The sequence below is a fragment of the Trichoplusia ni genome, chromosome 13 (genome assembly GCF_003590095.1).
Source record: "Trichoplusia ni isolate ovarian cell line Hi5 chromosome 13, tn1, whole genome shotgun sequence".
NCBI lineage: Eukaryota > Metazoa > Arthropoda > Insecta > Lepidoptera > Noctuidae > Trichoplusia > Trichoplusia ni.
In genome coordinates, this window is record NC_039490.1 from 2,732,573 (window position 1) to 2,743,615 (window position 11,043).

General features: G+C 34.3%; 1 protein-coding gene across 1 annotated transcript; it reads right to left on the bottom strand.

The window, feature by feature from the left end:
- Positions 1 to 1,034: 1,034 nt before the first annotated feature.
- Positions 1,035 to 9,947, bottom strand: LOC113499917 (hemicentin-1-like). Its single transcript, XM_026880522.1, has 20 exons — positions 9,149 to 9,947; positions 8,390 to 8,628; positions 8,003 to 8,125; positions 7,561 to 7,650; positions 7,153 to 7,272; positions 6,693 to 6,861; positions 6,208 to 6,401; positions 5,851 to 5,932; positions 5,587 to 5,741; positions 4,986 to 5,151; positions 4,442 to 4,720; positions 4,289 to 4,358; positions 4,026 to 4,219; positions 3,798 to 3,938; positions 3,219 to 3,350; positions 2,940 to 3,009; positions 2,609 to 2,838; positions 2,206 to 2,343; positions 1,571 to 1,702; positions 1,035 to 1,424 (listed from the first exon to the last, which is right to left on the bottom strand). The coding sequence occupies exons 1-20, from the start codon at positions 9,378 to 9,380 to the stop codon at positions 1,336 to 1,338; spliced, it is 3,045 nt and encodes a 1,014-aa protein (XP_026736323.1). The 5' UTR covers positions 9,381 to 9,947; the 3' UTR covers positions 1,035 to 1,335.
- Positions 9,948 to 11,043: the final 1,096 nt, after the last annotated feature.

Sequence of the window (11,043 nt, forward strand, 5' to 3'; positions counted from 1 at the left end):
TAACTAATATTGACAATGGGCTATTAATACAAAATGTTTATCTGTCCAATTTTTCCTTTAATTCTGTTAAGGAGTTTTTATCCCATTACGCGTTCTCTACACATACCTATATACTGTAGTTCCTACTCCATTATCAAACCCAAAACTTAACGGTATATAACTAAAGGCACGATAGAAGAATTTCTAAGTCATAAATAAACCTAGTCTATTATGCGGGTCTCTACCAAGAGTTAACCTAACCTTCATTATGCCTTCACACATAACCCTTTTGAAATGAAAATTACTGCGCATCTGCAGAAGCAATATTTATGTACAAGCATAAAATATATGTAATTGAACACATTCAAGTATTCAAATTGACAGACGAAATACAACCTTAACGCCTTAGAATGAAGACTCCATGAAAATCAAAGATTTAATATTGTTTAAAGTTAGACTGTACCTACATACCGATGTTCATCTTACACAAGATAAAGTTCTTGATGAGCAATTATTATAAATCCTTGTAACCGTTTGAGCACAGATTAAAATAATGAAGTCACGAGAGCATTACTGGCTATTAAGAGTGAACTTAAACTTAAAATTCAAATCGTATTCGATTTCTAAATTCACGCGTCCGTGCTCTATTTTTTTTTTCTCAAGTTTGAATTTGGGAGTACCTATCGTAGTTGTGCATTTTGATTTATATTCCATCAATTAGGCAAAATAACATTAAACATCTAAGTTTGGTTAAAGATAATCACTTACAGTTTAAACTAAGCTAATCGCTTATAATTGCATAATTAGCAAATTACTGCTGTCAACGACATTGCACTTAATTTACGATTCATGGTTCAAGCATTTATATTGGTTTTCGTAAGGTTCGTTATTCCGACTTGTCAATTCAATACATTTAAGCGTTCAGGGCCCCGATTCTGCCATTTTACAATGGCCGATGAATGAATGGCAATTGAATTAAATTTGAAATTATTCCTATTCTCTTAAGCATTTTGCCAATACAATAATTGGAACCTAATTGTATTGACCCTGAGTTTAGCGTCCCACACTGAATTTTTAATTATTGTGTAGGAAAATCCTTAAGATAAAACGCAAATTGGCATTTTAAGCCAAATTTCATTCATTCATCGGCCATTTTAAATAGCAGAATTGGGGCCCAGAACAACATTCCCACTCGGAGAAATGCAACCTGCCTCCATTCTTAGAAACCTCATTAGGGTGTTTGGACACCGTCATATTAATTTAAATTAGTCTAACAATAAACTTGATTTGAATATGACGCCCTTAGCTTGAGTGACTGAAGTGTTAACAGAATCAAGGTTAAGTAAACTAATATGCCTAGGTGCTTGACAACCGTTTGAGAACGGCCTTTACGTTTTCGCCTTCCTTTATGTACACTATATATTTATCACCATATCCAACATACTCTGAAACGAAAAAAACCAGTTTTAGATTATAGGCAAAACTATAATGTTTGTATAATCTCATGGGTGCCACAGTCATGTAATTATACATATATTAAGTTTTTGTGATGTTTACAGATTACGGGTTTATAAATATAGTTAAATCTCACCATCAATTTGTGCTTGGGAAACAGCAGTTACAGTTCCAAGATAATTTTTAGCTTCACAGGCGTATGTTTTACTGTCGGTTTGCATCGGACTAAATATAACTAGAGCTCCATCTTCAATGGCATACTTAGTGTCTGAAATAAAATTTATTGTGGTTGCGGAATAATCATTTCTGCGATTTGGCCTTTCTTCAGGTCATCGAATGATGTTACATAAATATGAAATAAGTTCCCGAAGAAATAAAACCACATCTAAATCGGTTTTCCCGTTAAGAGCTATGGTTCCAAAGACACTCAACTCTCAAATTTAAATCATTCCTCATGGAAAAAAGCTCATGACCTTCAAATGGCAGAAACGATTTTTACACAACATATCTAAAAGCGAAATCGGTAAACACATACTCATAAAACTTATTTTCTTCTCGTCTGAGGTTAAAAAATGGCCAGTCTGGTTTGGAAAAATATTGTTGAGCCATAATTATGTATAAGCAAATGTTGAGCACTAAACCCATTAGTTTGAAAGAAATAACGAAGAAAAGATTTAAAAAATCCAGGATTTTTTTAAGTCTTTTAAGTTATATAGATAGTGTAAAGGCTTGCTATCCCAGGTTATTACTAGTATTTGCTTTGTTACTTACCTGGTATTATAATAGTTCCGTCGACCTTCCAAGTTATGGTTGGCTTTGGATTACCAGTGGTATTACATGGAATCCTCAAGGCAAGATCGCCTTCAACACCGTTGTAAACTGCATTGCTTGAAATTATTGTAGGTGGAGCTACAAAAGAAAAAGAGATTTTTTTAGCCTAATAATTAGAAATACAGAGCAAAAGCTCAATTTCGTCCATGATTGCTATAACATGTTCATCAACCTGATCCCTTGCCACTGCGAAGCGGATATTGTTATTACTTCCATCATCTTACGATCTCTTTTAGCCATTCTACCGTTTTTCACCTGAGCCTCATTATGTAAATTAGACATGCTATTGTAAGTTTGTTGACTACAGAAGAATTTGGTTTCTAAACTGAACACATTAACTTACATTCCACAATCAGGGTAGTGACGTGTTCGTTAGCTCCTAATTCATTCGTTGCCACACATTTATATGATCCGGCGTGTTTATCTGTTATATTTAATATTTTTAGCACACTGACGCCTGCAAGTTGTGAGTCTATTTGAATTTCTATTGAGACTATGAGAGGGTCGTATTTTGTTGCAGAATCTGTCATGACTTGCCAAGTTATATTTGGTGTTGATATTCCGTTGACAATTCTGAAAGAAAATAATAATTTTAGAAGAATCTTTAAAATGTATTTGCTTTAATATCTTAATTATTTAGCAATAATTTCATGTCGACATAAAAATATACTTACTTGCACGCAATAGTGTCCGAAATTCCTAGTCTTACTTTTTTAGCAGCAACTCCAGATACTTTAGGAAATTCTAAAATTAAAGGAATCAGTTAAAACAATTCAATACTAACATTAATTATTCTATATCATTAGAGTTCAGACCTAAAGCTTGTTTACTTATTTGAAGTGGATAAAATAAGGAAGAATATTTACAAAAAACGAACTTGTTAATAATTCATTTAATACTGTAATAACAATAACTTATAATTTAATCATTATTTGTTTAATTGGTTCACTTACGAAGGATCATTGTTTTAAACGTTGCGCTCGTTGCACCCACTTCATTCTTCGCTTCACAAGTATAAGACCCAGTGTCTTCTACTATAATGTCTTTGATTATAAGCGTTCCTGCTTCTATTGAATACTTCGAATCTGGAAACATCACCTCATGTTTAAGATTATTCTTTGCAAGTTTTGTCAATCTAAATAAGTATTGTATTGTTTTAACAGACATAAGAACTAAAAGTATTCGTTCCTGGCTTTTAGGTAGTCGTTAAGAGGACCTTGAGGAATAAGCGAATGAATATGATGGCTACATGAAAAGCTTCTTGAAGGACAGTATGTCTTGGGCGTTTCATTTTTGTTACGATTAAAGGTCTGTATCGAGCGGGTGCTACTATTATTAATGCTACTAGCCTAAGTTTCACATGGCTAGCGCATAGCCAAGGTTCTTTGCTGTAATGTAAGGCTTTTCCTCGATGAAGGAAGGATGAACCTAAGTATTTGTTTTGCCTCTCGCATAGGAAAGAAATTCAAAAATTCAGGCTCACAATTGCCCGGATTTGCCTAGCGATGTGTATTTTGGTTTTCATTTCTTACTTGGAGTTATAGTTGCACCATTTCTCTTCCAAATGATAGCCGGCTTGGGATTGCCGGTGGCATCACATGGCAATTTCAAAAGAGCAGTTCCTTCATTGCTTTTGTAAACTGCTGTATGTACTGTGGTTATTTTTGGTGGGTCTGTTGAGCAATCAAAAATAAAATTTATATCGTTTATTTAAAATTTTCTATTTACAAACGAAATTCGATGTATTGTATTTATTTTACCTTGAACAATAAGTGTGGTCACGTGTGAATCACTACCGATGTCGTTGACTGCTACGCACTTGTAGTTTCCTGCATGTTTCTCTTCTACTCTCGGAATATGAAACTCACTATTAGTGCCCGACAAATTCACTAAGTTTTTAGCAGTTAATCCCTTAAATTTCCAAGAAATTTTTGGTTTTGGTAATCCTTTGACACTGAAAATTGAATTGATTAATAGAAAGCTCGTTCAGTATGCTGTTTTCTACAATTCTATTCAAACTTACCTGCAGTTGATAACAGCAGCAGAACCTTTTGTAGCTTTCTTACTATTTTCTCCCGAAACTTCTGGAGCCACTAAAGTGAGAAAATCATTGATTAATTTAAAGCTATACAGTTTTGTGTTATTGTTTACCAGATTTTATTTTAATACTACATACCAACACCATCTGCTGTTACTCTAGTGCTGAAAGTCTTCTGAACATCTCCGTGATTCTGTAAAGTTGCTTTGCAAGTATACTTTCCGACCAAACTCAAATTCATTTTCATAATTTTTAGTTGTTTGCTGTCAGTAGAGATCTGGTATGCATCAGATGAGGAGATTTCTCTGTCTACTCGAGTGATTTCGTCTGCGTAGTACCATCGGATATTCATCCGGTGTTTTGATCTTATGTCACATGTAATGATGCCTTCAGAACCGTAAAATACTCCAGTTGTACCTGAACATTAACATATCATAACAAGGTTATTGATTCAATAGGCTTAGATCTTAAAACAAAACTTTTGCCATCATGAAAACGACACATAGGGCTGTAAGCGTTTATAACACAGGTTAATTATGTAACAGTTAAATTTTTCCATCATTTCATAAACTTTGTTTAAACTGAAGTGGTGTCCATCATTTCAAGAGTATGTATCTATATACTTTTTTAGAAAATGCATCAGTTTCCACATCCATAGCAATAATATCACTTTTAAATTTACCTTTGGGCACTGACTTTACTTCAAAAGGATCTTTAACAGCGACATCAATTATTGTTGCATCACTTCCAATGCTGTTTTTGGCATAGCATTTATATTTGTCAGCTTTCATCACGTGAGAAATTGTTACGTAACTAATGTAGTCGTAAGGTACTTGCAGGATCGAACTCTGGAATGGAAAATAATTATATTATACACAAAACTGGGAACAATTATCCATTAAAAAAATAGGAATGAATGGAGGTTTACAGGGCCCCAATTCTGCTATTTACAACGGCCGATGAATGAATGAAATTTGGCTTAAAATGACAATTTTCGTATTCTATTAAGCATTTTTCTTCACAATAATTGGAAATTCAGTGCAGTACAGTATACTCAAGGTCAATACAATTAACTTTCAGTTATTGTATTGGCAAAATGCTTAAGAGAATTTCAATCAATCAATCAAATTTAATCCAATTGCCATTCATTCATCAGGCATTGTAAAATAGCAAAATCGGGGCCCTGACATGGTGAATAGGTAGCATAAATTAAATAAATTTAAATGCGATTGATAAGATACATAAATTGACTGCCACCAGTGACGGCTTTATATTCTACTCACCACAGATTTAACTACAGTTCCCTCGGCGTTCATCCAAGTAATTGTGGGTTTTGGGTAGCCGGATACCTTGCAAGTTAATTTCACTGTACCATCATATTCTACTTCTGTCTTTTGACCTTCTTCTATTTTAGTAACTGGCTTCATAGTGTCTATCTCTACTGATTTAAAAAATAAAAGATAAGATACTAGATACAAAGAACTGGTTGTATGTGCATGTAAATGACGTAAATGTGTACGTGGCAATTAAAATATGCTTAAACTTACCTTTAATCGGTTTTTGAGGTGTGATGGGAATTTTTGACATCCTTCTGATAGTCTTACCTGTAGAAATTACGATTCCCTCCACCTACAATAACAGGTGTTTAGTACAGTACTTTAAACTTAATGAGGTATGTTGCCTGCACGCAGACATTGTCTGCTTTAGGCAAATGTTTAAAGAGGTCTAGCCTCCAGTCAAATAAAGACAGAGAGTAAAAAGTATCCTAAAATGTGAACTGAATAATTAAGGTCTTCACTTGCTACAAAACAACCACCAAAAGGGCTGTTGGTTGTGGGATCTTTGATATTTCATTGATATTATTGTAATAGATTAGCTATTGTAGGATATTAATTTTTACTTACTAAAATTTGAAATTTTTCCGAAGGCTCTACGAGCGGCTGTGTTATGTAAAAATCTTTGGAAATTTCTGTCAGAGGTAGTGTTCGTATTATTTTTTCGTAGACTCCGCTGGAACTTTTTTTCAAAATATGAGCTGATGTTATATTTACTAAGTGTTTTGGATCGTTAATTGATATTGAAAGGTAGACGTTCGTATCTGAAAATTCAATATTTTAAATTTTGTTTCTAGCCTCTAAAATATTGTTTATTTTTGTGTAAGTGCGGCAAATTTGAGTCACTGTCGTTGATAAAAGCAATCCGGCTAGTCACCGAGAGAAGCATCTTTCTGCTGACTCTTGCCCTTGAATTCACTTTTCGAAAGTACCGTAGTAAATAAAGAAGAGTAGCTTAAGGAACGTTAGGGCTTTGTTTTACAAATACAAATATCGTAAAGGTCAACCTGATACTATTGACAATAATAATAGTAAGTAATAATAGCTACACTTACTTGCGATTGGCTGTGGCGTAGTATCGGCCAGTGACTTTGGTACTAACTCAGAGAAACCATGGCTAAAGAGAAAGTCGGTTCTGCCGACTATAATTACTGATGTAGAAAAGGCACCCCACACAGTCGCTATGAAATTACCGGCAGCGGTATTTTTAGTAACTTTGACTACCTGTAACATTTCGATATATAAGTTTGCACTTGGCAAAGGTTGGACATGTAGTGACATGATTTTTTCTTAAATGAAAAGTTTCCCCGGCTCACGATTTAGGATCCCTGTGCCGCGGGGTAGGTTTGTAAACCACCCAGACCCAGAACAAGCATTCGCGGATCACACGAATGATCGTCCGACGTGGGAATCGAAATCGCGACATGTCTCACAGATCGCAGTAGGCTTGGCGTCGATACCTCACAGCTAATCCTGGATATATTATATATAAAAGTGTAAATAAAAATAACTTACAATTCCATAGTAATTCCTCATGATGTCTTGTTGAATTGCTGGTGCACCCCATATTGTAAGTGAGACGTCATAGCCAGATACATACACAATAGCGTATTCCGTATGGTCGTCAATAGTAAACTAAAAAAAATGAGATAAATCTCAAATGTGCCAAATAAGAACGAAAAATTCAGTTAAAGTTTTATAAAATATTGGGCTTCCAAATTTCAATGCGCTTGTGCTGCGAGCTGTTACTACAGTCAGATAGTGCCATGCACTTTCATATGAGAATATTAAGAACATTTTTAGGGGTTTTTAAATCAGCTGTTCTTTGGTTTCCTTGGTGCAAATTTTTAGATTTTAATTAAATTGGAAATTTTGATGAAAGTTGATCTTAAAAGGTGACTTTAATGTGATGTGTTTACTTACTGGAATGTTAGTAGAAACTGAGGGTGGGACTGTCGTGGTGACCATCACAGTCTGGTTGCCGTTTATTGTTTCTTCAATTGTCTTGATCACCTTTAACATAATTTTTGATGTTATACGTTGAAATAATATGTAAAGTCTACTACGGATACAAGTGTGAAGTGGGTATTTCAGACGATAAGTGAGTAAGAGCTTGTTACAGGATAATTACTTTAGGAGAAGATGAAAACCTGAAAAGCCTATTCCGACATATCATACATCTACTAACAAGTAGTTTTACGTTACGGTTGTCGAGGAGTCGTAGAATTAGCGAACTTCTTTAGTCAACTACAATTCTTCGATAGCACTAAAATATTTAAACGCTTCTCAGACATCATTCGTCCTAAAGGCTCCGAATATTAACTGTCGTTGAGACAAACCTTATAATAATAACGAAATATATTACCGGATTAAGTGAGTTTGATCCAACGTGAAAAGCAAGTCCGGAACAAGCCGCTGCTATGTCATAGAAGACTTTAAATCCATTCTTAGGATACCGATGACAGTAACCCGTTAAAATGAAATTAACCTGAAAAATACAATTATGTAGGTTAAGGATTTGATGAAATATGATAGCTGTTAATTCTTTATGTTGTGCTATTTAAAAAAGTTCTGATAAAAGGTTATAAAATGAGATAGGTCCAATTTAACAACGTTAACATGATTGTAGTAGTCTGAATCTTAGTTTGTATATTAATCAAGAATGTATAATAAGCAAAAGTACATTCTTTATGGGCATCCACGTAATCTGAAATCTGAACCAGAGCAAAAAAAATGCTGGTTTCAAATTTACCTGACTTTGTTTCCGTTGGCACATTTCCATAACTTGTCTTGCTAAAGGATAATCTTTAGCCGAGGCATTAGTGAATACGTAAATGTAAGAGTCAGAGTGACTCGTCTGTAAAGCAAGCAGAGTTCCTTCCATGGATGGTTCTGGACAATCATTGGGTATGATGTCGTCGTGGGGTTGCAGAGCGTCTAGTGCTTGCTGGAATCTATCGCGATCTTTGGTGTTTTCTCTCACTACAGGATCTATAAACAAAACAAGTACTGTTAGAAACAGAAATGCCTTGACTATTTTAATTTTGAATGATTGTGGAAGTCTAAAAAATAGTTGTTATTTTCCATTATTAAAAGATTTCCAATTATATTATAATTTACATTTCTCAACTTCACATTTTACCTTCTTTTTTTATACGAAAGCTTCGCCTCCTTACCAGTTCAAATTATACATTTTCCATTCACTAATTATCTATCCGAGCTCATTTTTTTTTTAATAAACTGGTAATAAGTTTTCGAACATGTGAAAAGCTGTTCAAATTTTTTTTTCTACCTTACCAGTTTAGTTCTAGAGTCACTTAATAAAAAGTCCTGTTATTTTGGACTTATTCATTGCCAATGATTTGAAAGCATAGCATGTTCTTTCGGATAAATATGATAAAAATGAGATAACTTATGATTGGAGTTTGTGATTGATTTTGTTAGATGTTGTGCAAAGCACCATTGCTTTGCATTTTTTGGTATTTTTAAATATAATAAATCGGATACTTACTTGGATCGTTAATTGACACGAGGACCATATTATCAATGACACTAGACTTTTCATTAAACACTATATCTAAAATCCTATTAGCACTGCTTTTAACTTCGTCGATGTCATCTCCCATTGAGCTTGTGTCGTCAATAGCGAAGGTTAAACTGCTGTTGCCCATGCATGACGCCTTGAAGACATATGCGAATATCAAGAGTATCGCGAAGGGATACTTTTGGACCCTCATTTTCATGTGGTTAACTGAATGCAAGGAGAAATAGCACCATCCGTGTGATATTCCCAGGCCTGACTAAGTAAATTCATATATTTTCCTCGAATTTATACTAATTATACAGTCATCCGTTGTCAGCGTAGATTGCCGCATTTTCTATTTAGTATTATTTTGTAACTTGATTTTATATACCAGCCTTAAATCATTAGGTATACCTTGTTCATATGTATGTTTAGTTTAGAATCAAACGGAAAGATTGCGTGCTGTTGTATAACTTACTACTCACAGCCTGCTAAAAAGTGATCAGGGCGTTGCTTATTATTTACAGTAATTTATTGATGGACGAGGTCCATTGTACTAGAAGATTCAAGACTGGAGAAGGATTCCACCTCTTCAAGGAATGCTTTGGTTCATCGAGAGAAGATTAGATCTTGGTTGAAGAGAAGGTTGATTACAACCTCCTGTCATATCGAATGTTTTGTGATGATCGGAGTCTCAAAGCTCTGCAGCCTTTGGTTTCTGATCCTGACACATACCTGCAACTTAAAGTCTTTAGATTTATGATACGCAAATTCGAATCTCCCAATTATAATTTTTGTCATGCTATACAATGAAGATGAGTACCTATCATATTCTGTCGGAGCGTGCTCATGTTTGGATCCATTGACATCAAGCTTTTGCCAACAGTTTTAATGCAGGCTTCTAAAAGAGAATTTTAGCCTCACTTTTATCTGAAAATGATTCGAGAGAATAATAATGAGGTTAAAGTTATTCTTAGTGCTTTTTGTTTATCTGTTGACGCATGTAGGTCCTGTGTGACTCGTATATTTATAGTCACAAAGAGATATTTATGCTTTACAATAGCAAAATGTATAGAAAAACAATAGCACAATGCATGGATGGATTCAGTGCATGGAAGGAAACTGTATAAATATTTAGAGTTATGTGCGTCATGAAAACCATTTTTATGTTGTGATCGAAACCTCATCTCTGGCAATTAGTATCGTTATTAAATGATGCAACGCGGTGGACTCGCGACCCCGCCGCGTCAGCTCATGATTAGTATGGTACAAAATCTCTATAAACAAAAGATAATTGCTATAAAAATGTATGTCATTGATTTATTTGCAATATGAATAGTTTGTTAAATATAACTTTTGTCCTGTAATAGATATACAACGTAGGTACCTATACATATACATAAATATTAAATGTAAGAATATTATTAATAAGTATAATTTAATATTTATTAAGTCCAATGTTAGGGCTCAGGCTTTATTTAACTTTATTTATGTATCATTGATGGTCTCATCCGCACTTTGAGATCATCAAGTTCTCTTATCATTTTACCATGTTGGCTCATGACTAATTTTTAATTTATAAAAATCTCATAGTTAAGCAGCTGGTTGCAGTAGGGCGGCATTACGTAACTAGTCGATGTAATCTTATAAATCCATCGCAGTCCACGGTTGGACATAGATCTCTCCTGAGGCACGCCACTGAGCTCGATCTTCAGCTCTCCTCTTCATATCCTTTAATTAACACAATATTAATCCTTTTCAGTATTTAAAAAAATAAACGTTCACGCATTCTATTTTTACATTCATAACATAGCGTAATGATAGACATCAAAGTTCATGTGATGAAGAAGAGATTAGTCCTGATTATTGAGCTGTTTTTAGTT

What these genes read in the sequence shown, in the direction of transcription:
- LOC113499917 (XM_026880522.1), bottom strand. Translation starts at nt 9,380, where the DNA reads ATGAAAATGAGGGTCCAAAAGTATCCCTTCGCGATACTCTTGATATTC. An exon ending in GATCAAACTCACTTAATCCG is followed by an intron (nt 7,651 to 8,002) that starts GTAATATATTTC and finishes ATTATGTTAAAG; the next exon opens with GTGATCAAGACAATTGAAGA. An exon ending in AGTAAAGTCAGTGCCCAAAG is followed by an intron (nt 4,721 to 4,985) that starts GTAAATTTAAAA and finishes GTTAATGTTCAG; the next exon opens with GTACAACTGGAGTATTTTAC.